Consider the following 9,477-nt stretch of genomic DNA (forward strand, 5'->3'; position numbering starts at 1 on the left):
ACGCTATCAAAATCATGACTAGATTAAGCTTTGTTTTGAAAGACATCAAAAATGAACACTTTTAGGCTAGCCCCTGAGGTGTCGCCAAAAACTCACCATTAATGCGCTCTTCACTCAACTGGTCAGCCTGTGGGGAAATCAAAGGGTTTGTTAACGGAAAATTATTAAGTGTGCTAGAAATGTAACAGTTGCCAGCAAATACATCATGTTAAGCTTCACATGGTCTTGCCTAACAAACAACGCGCGCACACCTACATACACACACACACACACGATGCATAGACTATACACAAACGGCATACAGACAGACAGACAGACACACACACACACACACACACACACACACATATATATATATATATATATATACGTTCACACACACACACACACACACATACACACATACACACATACACACATACACACATACACACAGAGAGAGTCACAGACAGACAGACACAGATAAACGCACACACACACCGTACCGTTGTCCTTTCCAAACTGTCTCTTCAGTATATTATTAATTCCACAACTAAAGTTATATCTTACCATTGTTGTGTAGAGTCCAATACCGTGCACCAGCTAGTGACAATAGCTCTCGGTTCCTGCTGAAAACAATACCATAGAGTCAGTCTCATGCGTACATGTATATACAACACTCTACTTGAAATAGCTTTGTAGTGAAATATTTGTGTACAGACGTAATGAGCTGTTTTTCGTGGAAATGTGCAGATTATTCAATATTTCTCTGCATTTTTTAAGACAGACGCCTGTGCCACACTTTGCCATTGTTTTAATAATACATACTGGCTCAACCGCTATTCCTGCAGCTACAGAAAACACCACTGGCACGGATAGGCAAATACATTTTGAGAAGTCTTTATAAAGTTGGACACATTGAATCAATTTTGTGTTGAAAAAAAAAACACACACACACACGAAGTTTTCATCTTAAAACGATCATTTGCCAGATGAAGAACCGACCATGGAAAAGGACTTTTGACAGCCTTTTCTCAATAGGACAGGTAACCCTACCTGAGTACGAATAGGTAAGTATGTCAAACAATGCTTAGACCTTAGAACCAAATGATGCGTTAAACTCAATGTTGATGTAGTCATATACCTGTTTCTTACTTCATTTGTATCCACTTGTTTGTATATATGTATAACGTTAGATATAGAAGGCCTTTCGAAAATCGCTGTACTTTCGTTGTGTCAATAAAGATTCTTACAATTTCACATACGACTTGTGTACATAGTGTGCCGTCATATCTTCAGTCATAGCAGACAACAGGTCCAGCAGCCTTTCAAACAGCTGTTCAGTTAAATACGCTGTTTGACAGTGCTAGGCAGTTCTTATTGCCTTGTCGTACGCCATGTTATTTGTCTGGTAAGCTAAAACTCATTACTTCAACCGGATGTATGGGACTATTTTGTGCCCCATTACTCATTCTATTGAGCAGAAATCAGTATATCCAAATATTCAAACATAACATGTAACGTTATAGATACAGCACAGTGTAATATATTTTTGTGTTGTAAATTTTATCCGTTTTTTTTCCTCAAGTCAAGTGGTGATTTTAACCTACTAACTGTGATTACGAACCCAACTACATGTAGTTAAAAAGTTTAAAGTCAGCTTCCAGACTAGACTGGACACATGCTACATTGTCCGTCACTTTCATGTTGGCCGTGGCATGGGTATAAACTGATTCATCTCCAGGCAGATTTACCATTGGCATAAGATAGTATCAAAACTGGCTAAGGAGTACAGCTGGTCAAAGGGAGTCATCAGCCACTCCGGTAGCTAAACACGCTCCTAGGCCAGCTGCACTCCTCTGGCAGGTTTTAGGCTACCGTAGGATCTGCTTAGAGATTATTAACTGATATCAATAATAAGTTGAACACGTCATTATGTTGTATACGCATTTCTGTACATTGTTTCCGTGACGCAATGAACAGGCATCACAGCACCTGTGTGGACCTTAATACACGGAGCTTTAGAGGGGATCACTGCGTCTTGTACAGATGATGAGGAAGGGATATTCATCTAAAGGGAACGAGAAAACTAGTTCTAAGGTAGTATTACGGGTTTGTCCATGCGTGATGTCGGGGATTTTGTTACCATTGTCACAAATAATAAGTCACAGCAGTCAAAAGAACGACTAGATTACTGTGCTGTTTTACTGTTCATACCCGATGCATGGTACTCTCTAAGCATAGGTTGTTTTGAACGCCTTTCAGTCGTTTTTATCAAGCTTTTTATCTTGTCGGGTGTTCTTTTTGTCCACCTGTCGGGTTGTCTGGGGGACAAAAACTAAAGTCTGGCCAGATAGAAAGCCCCGATAAAATTGCATAAAATACGTCCGAAACAAAGTCACACACAGGGAAGACACAAATCGACCTTGACCTTCGTCTTTCCAACCACTACCCACATACCAAGTATCATCACAATTCATGCAAAGGTTCTACATTTATGCTGAACACAAATGTTCGTAAGCAGAGACAGACACATTGGCACAAACACACAGAAACACCAAAAACAATACCTGAGTTTTCATGGAAGTAATTCCCTCGCTAAGACCATACTACAAGGCACAGTAGCAGGATGGGAGGAAACGAGGTAGGCCAAGGAAGACGTGGCTGGACAACATTAAGACATGAACTGGCCTAAGCACGGAACAACTGATCAGAGGGGCAGAGGACAGAAAGAGATGGGCAGAGATGCTGATGGAGGTCGTGGAGCCCCTTCGACTACTGTGGTTATGGGCCGTGAGTCAGTGAGCGAACAAGCCAGGCCCTAACCTCTGCTTGGAGAGTATTTCAAGACTAACACAACTCAGTCAAGCGTGTCCATTGTTTTCCTGTGTATGCGCGTCACACCTACCTTGCCTTCGTTCCCCTACATTTTGTCCTTAGCGACTTAACCATGGAAGCCACTTCAAGCGTGCAAATTACACAATGTAAATGGACTAGAACTTCCTTCACTGCGCTCAAGAGCATCGCACCGTGTATTGTTCATGTCGTACAAACAAGTCAAAACATCGCCAAAAGCAAATACGAGTAAAGAGCTCAAATCAGTCAAAGTTAGCTGACCGTGGAGTACAGTTTGCGACCTCGGGAGCTGTATTACTATGCCAGCTAACTCCTCTGACATTTTATCTGTCTATCGGCCAATTTCTACTCTTTTTTCAGCGACCTGTGTAGCCTGATAGAGGCTAGGATGTAAAGCCAGCGAACTGTGTATGAGGGGGCTTTAGTAGTCTCCACCAGACTGCATGCGCTGGCTATCATAGGGAGAATAATTTTGCAGGGGAGTTTTGCTACCAGAAGAGTTTACCGTAGCATAGACTGACTCCCCTGACCAATTTCCCGAATTTTGCCGAATTCTACGATCACCGCGCCCCCGTAGGAAGGCCTGGTGGAGGCTTGAGCTTTAGCATCAAACCCCTGCGCGTAAAAGAACCCAACACACCTGTTGAGAGGAATAGGGTTGACCCCAGGGTGACCCGACGTTCTTAGCTAAAACACGCGAGTTGTAGCGAAGCCACATTGCACCACCACCTAGTTGAAAAAGCATCATGCTTTACCCCTGTTGAAACGTTCAAACTTTGGGTGGTAAAATACGTTTTGGGCAAATTAACCATAGCCTCTACCAGGCTCCACATGTCGCTGGAAAATCGAAATTGGACAACTAGACAGATATCATGCCAGAGGAGTTTAGCCAACCAAGGAGGTTGAACCTCCTTGAGCCGAGCGTGAAAAACTATAAATGGCGACACGGGCCGCCGCTTTTGGTCGACTCACTCCTCTGGTGTGTTTCTGTCTATTTGGCCCATTTTCTACTATTTCCCAGCGACATAGTGGAGCCTGACAGAGGTTTGGGTAAAAGTGTCAGAGACGTCTTTTAACACCCAAAATTTAAAAGTTTTGAGTCCTAATTTTCCCGGTCTAAAACCTGACTTACCTTGCCAAACCCGAATGACGTCTGAAGTAACGTCTTATGAGGGCAAGACGTTACTATGGGGGAGGGGAGGGGGCGAAGGACGACACTCAAACAAAGAAAGGAATTATGTGCTCAAACCCGTCCAATCCCTCCAAATGAAGCTATCAGATCGTAACCTAATTTGTACAGATACACTTCATTCGTTGGACCATTCCGGACAAAGGTTAGGCTTTAAAAAGACTGAACAATACGAATCGTTGGAGCGTGCAGTTTTTACAGGTGTTTTCTTTTCATCTAAGTTCTTTCTTATTCTGCTGCCACAAAACAAAAAGTGTGGATCTGTGTGCTAGGATAATTTAGGCTTACATTTTTTAATGATTACTGAAAAAGATGAGGCTAGTTAATATCATCTGTCACGAACGGAGCCGAAGCTGACGTACTCAATTTTGTAAGAGGTTTTGAATCACGTTTTGTCATGATGCATTTCCAGCAAGTTACATTCATCGTCCGATCATCTCACTATCTCAGACTTAGAGCATTCGTATATTATTAGACAGTTTTGCAAAATCCAGTTGCCTTGTAACCAAAAAGGCTGTCTTAGTTCCTTGTCGGGGGTTGGTTCTTCTTTCACAACCTGCTTGAAATTCCTTTTACATCAAAATCTTATGACGGCTTATCATTTAAGACTTTGTAACTGCGCTGTAATAACAACATGCTGGTTTATTGCAGGAATGGAAGTATTACAACGTACTGATTTAGATTGTAGTTGTTCGACCTAACTGACACTTGTTTTGGTGATTATATAACATGTATCAACATATCACACACGAAACGTATAAAAAGCCTAATATTGACTGACCATGAAAAGCAGCCAACCGTACGCGTGGTTCGACTTTTTCTCAGCAAACAGTTCGCACTCCCCACTGCGTCTTACGAATCCACTCTAGTAAACGGAGAGTGTTTTCGTCTTGGTAAAAACATATCCCCTATACGCTTGTGAACAGTAAACACCTCTCACCACTATAGTAAAAAGACGATCTGTTTTTCTGGCAGGGAACACGATATAGGTCTTAATTTTACATGATTGACGACTACAATAAACCGTCAAGTTTGTTAAAAACAAAAATAAACATTCGGTGGATCGCTAAGGGGGAAAGGGGGCAGCTTTGGGTAGTGCGAACGGTTCAGAACATTCAGAGCCAAGAAAGGTTGAAACGCCCCCCTTTTCTTCTCAAAACGTTGCTACGTTGTACCTTGTACATGCAGAAATCGTGTTACACGTACCACACACGTAAAAGTGCTACCGAACCCCCACTAAACGTTAGTTTACAACGCTGTTCTACGGCTTACCTTGGTAGAACCTCTGGGTGTACGTCCGTGGGTGTGTTTTTCGTGCCGCTTGCAGGCCCAAAACTTCCACGCTTGCCTAGCAAGACATGCCTGTACTCAGCGAGGCTGAATTGTCAGGAAATGGTGCGGGACTGAGCAAATAGGCGCCTGTCGGAAGGCAGTGTAAACCATGTCGAGTTCTCCCGCTGTAACCTAAGCCGTGTTCTACGGCTACCGTGACGGAGGTACAATAGGGCACCGACCGCCTCAAAATAACTCGTATACAGTAGAGTCTTCAAGCAACTGTGAACTGATGTTGTGTTTTTCGACGTCGATACAAACGGCTTGGAGCGAGGCTATTGGAGCTAGGCTATGTTCACTTACTCTCCGAACAGAGGTTAGGTCCCGACTTGTTTTGAACATCTTTATATGCATTTTATCGGACATTCTATTTTGTCGGGTTTTTTTGTTTGGCTGCCGGACCTAATGAAAACCTTACAAAATAGAAAGCCATGAAAAAGAACGCCCAAAAAGTCGTCACAAAAAAACGGAGCCTAACTTCTGCTTGGTGAGTAATGTTCACTGAATGCAATGTTCACTAGTAAACATGCGCCAAGAGGGACATACTACATTTTTTAAAATAATGGTTACTAGTTATGTTATTTCTGAGTACTAAGGGGAAAGATGTGGGTCAAATCTGAAATCTGATGCTAAACTTTTGACTAGAAATGGCCACGACACTTTTCGTGTTTTCCGCAAACCTTTCAAAAGTCTTCTGGAGTCATGATCATAACTTTCGAACGCCCCATATACAGCATAAAACTACGATTTATATTTCAAAACAGCAGTCTAAAAAACCACTGTGATGGTCTACAGACACGTGTCGTGGTATAATTGACATGTCTTAAGATAGCCAGTGTTGTTTTTTCTAGAGTACTAGTGAGTCGTGCCTTTACATATGTATGGAATCGAAGAGGATAAGGTTAAGGTTAGGTCATGTCATGCAGATGTGATCGTTACCATGGCGCAGTTGCAACGGCTAAAAATCGTTCAAAAATGTATCTTCAAGTTTTTTTTATTCACAGCATCTTATGAAACTTCATTCATTTCTTTTTCAGACCGATAGCTATCAACAAGGTGAAAGGAAGATGGCGAATGCGACAAATCATAGAATTTCTCTCAGGAACTTTTGAAATACAAATTCAAACGAACAAATGAATATACAAACAGTCGCACCTTTGTTTTGTACATGTCATAACATGTATATGTCATAACAATAATTGTGTACAAGAACTGTTTATTCTATTCTTAATTGTTCTCATGTTAATTTCTACATTCAACACTACTTCTATTATTTTGCCAACAATAAACATTTGATCTGTACAGGAACCAGTAATGCATTAGTCGTGTTTAACTTTGTAGCTAAACGCACTAACGTTACTCATGTAACTGATCTCAATTAATTACGAACCAAATCTCACTGAAAGGAAACTGATTCTACCCGAGGTTAGGAAAGGTTAAAGAATAAACAGGGTTTGAAAAAACCTCGTTGTTCACTCAAGGTAACGTCTACCATTAATCTGAAATACTTCCCCGAACTTGCTGACTGACAAGAACGTTGCTATGGCTACCAGCTTTAAATAGAACCTTAGTGTTGATCAAGTCTCATACCACACATAACGTCAGGTACTCACCTCTAATGGTAGTTTCCAAGCAGACGTGTCAAATGGATGAAAAAAAGAAGAATTTGGCCAAACAAGGACAAATAAGTTAGATTTCAGTCTATCCACAGTTCACTCCGAGGCCAATTAACTCCTACTAGACGTTTACTCCTAACTTGGCCGTACTATTACTATTCGGCCAGGGAAGGAGTCTGGTAGAGACTACTGTAAAGATGACGGTGGGGTTAAGGATGACAGTTGTCTAAGACTACGGGGCCATTTTCAAACTTTTTACAAGGACTGTTCCATTCATTCCAAGAGGGGGTGAATCAAAGAAAACTAGAGGGACAAGATAGGAAGAATGTAGGAAACTTAAAGAGATAAACCAATCCTATGCACGATATATTAAAGACAAAGCCGGAGGTGTACAGGAGAAGAAAAGATTATGTATAATACAAAGTGGTATCGTCCAGAATATGATTTGTTTCCACCCCTTCATGAGAGTTTCAGATAGTATAGTCTCCACGTAAACCTATGATTGACAGGAGACTGATTGGTTGTTTGTTGTTTTGTAATGTCCCCTGTCCGGACCACTCCTTGCGTGGCCTGGGTAAATTGTTCGGCCTGTAGTCAACAAAAGGCTTTGATGAAATTCGACCGGACAGGTTCGGATCGTCTGAACCTCTCATCCGTGGGCGTGTCAATAGAAAGATGTCGGTCACTAGGGTGTACTGTTTCATGTAGGATGTCGTACTATGTCTTAGTGGCGTCAGATGGCCGAGTGGGTAGACTAGTGGCACGAGATTATCCCCTGGTATTCCTGGCGGTGTTCTTGGGAAAGGCAGTTGGCACGACTTTCCTCACTCCATCCAGGTGTAGCAACTGACTTCGGCAGTGGAAGGAGAGTAGTCGTATTATGTCTTAGTGGCGTCAGGCGGCTCAATGGTCAGGCTAGTGGACACGAGGTCGGGAGGTCACAGGTTTGGTACCTGGCATTCTTGGCTGTGTTCTTGGGAAAGGCGCTTTACACGACTTGCCTCACTGCATCCAGGTGTAAAAATGGGTACCTGACTTCGGCTGTGGAGGGGAGGGGTAGGCAGTGGTAGGAGAGTAGTCAAACTATGTCTTAGTGGCGTCAGATGGCGGAATGACCAGGCTAGTGGACACGAGATGGTGGGAGAGGTCACGGGTTCCATTCCTGGCATTCCTGGTTGTGTCCTTGGGAAAGGCAGTTTACGCGGCTTTCCTCACTCCACCCAGGTGTAGCCGCGTGAATGGATACCTGACCTCGATTGGAGGAGAGGGTTGGGCTCCGCCTTCCAGTACCTAACCCTAGGCACAGTGGATAAGAACCCACTGACCCTAAGGCTTAAACAATGCGCCGGGGCTACTTTATTGTTAACTACTTTAAATATAATGTCCTTGGTAGAAACAGCGGAACAGACAGAAAAGCATACAAAAAACAACAAGAAAGTCACTTATCTACACCATTTCCTCTCTGCCCCGAGAGTTTTCTACCACCCTGATGGACACGAGATACTAGTATCAAAACCGGAACGTCCCCTGCATTACCGTAGAAAGCGGCTAGGAGGCCGATTGTGAAACTTGACCTTCTTTTTCAAGACCCCTTCCCACCTACCAAATATCATAAAGATTCATCCACAGCCTTTCGAATTGGTCTGTCCAAAAACAGGCACAAGAACAGTAGCCTGGTATCCAGCCGTAATATAGTTCCCGAGTCTCTTCTCTCCTCTTCACAATTAATTATATTACGGCTGGATACCAGGCTACAAGAACAGCACCGTAACATAGACTTTTTTGACGAAGGGAACATAAAGTTATGCTGGAAACACAAACACCGAAATAGACACATAGACACACACACACACGTGCACGTACATTTATCATGGGGATGAACTTCTCTAAAGCTTTTAATCAAGACACTTTTTTGACGTACAAAACATAACATTGACATGACTCATAACTGAAGAAAGTCACATGACAGGCAATGCCTTCAGTAGTGACGTAATGTACTTCCCATGTGACCTTGCGCTTGCTGACAATCCAGTTTCACTTCCTCATTCCGGCGTGTGTACAGAGCAGAGAGGGTCGGTAGGTAAGGTCTTCTACTTTATGTACACAGTGTGTTCAAAATTTGTTCGAGCACTTTGACATGTTTAACTTGCAAAAAGTACTATCAGCTTTAAGTCTAGATTGACACTACACTCAGTGTTGACTTGGTGCAAGGACGTTATAACGTCTTGCTTGGTGTGAGAAACACGTAGCGTTAACGCTATACTCGCCAACCTTGGAGAGCTCGATGAATAATGCATAAGTATGTTGTCTAACTTAACAATGGAATCAGTGTGTACTATACATGGACACACTTTGTGGACATTGTTCTTGGGAAAAGCGACTGAACTCTTTTTTAAGTCTTGGTTTGGTGTACATGTTTTCTTCGAGTGTCAACGGTGGCTATTTCCTGCTGTAGGGACAGTAGAGGCCATTTCGAAACCACCACTATCTCTCTTTCGAAACCAC

At 42.6% G+C, this 9,477-nt stretch overlaps 1 protein-coding gene across 2 annotated transcripts in view; it reads right to left on the reverse strand.

Annotated features, from left to right (window-relative positions):
* The window catches only part of LOC118418282 (calmodulin-like), an 8,269-nt gene extending 4,268 nt beyond the window's left edge, over positions 1-4,001 (reverse strand). The window contains exons 1-3 of one of the 2 annotated variants that reach the window (XM_035824127.1): positions 3,968-4,001; positions 550-608; positions 97-127 (exon numbers count right to left, since the gene is read on the reverse strand). In XM_035824127.1, the coding sequence (XP_035680020.1) occupies positions 97-127; positions 550-552 (34 nt within the window). In that variant the 5' untranslated portion in view covers positions 553-608; positions 3,968-4,001. The remainder of the gene's footprint in view (positions 1-96; positions 128-549; positions 609-3,967) is intronic. The other variant, XM_035824128.1, reaches the window with a different exon arrangement.
* Between the last annotated feature and the right edge of the window lie 5,476 nt (positions 4,002-9,477).

Source organism: Branchiostoma floridae, chromosome 6, assembly GCF_000003815.2.
Source record: "Branchiostoma floridae strain S238N-H82 chromosome 6, Bfl_VNyyK, whole genome shotgun sequence".
Taxonomy (NCBI): domain Eukaryota; kingdom Metazoa; phylum Chordata; class Leptocardii; order Amphioxiformes; family Branchiostomatidae; genus Branchiostoma; species Branchiostoma floridae.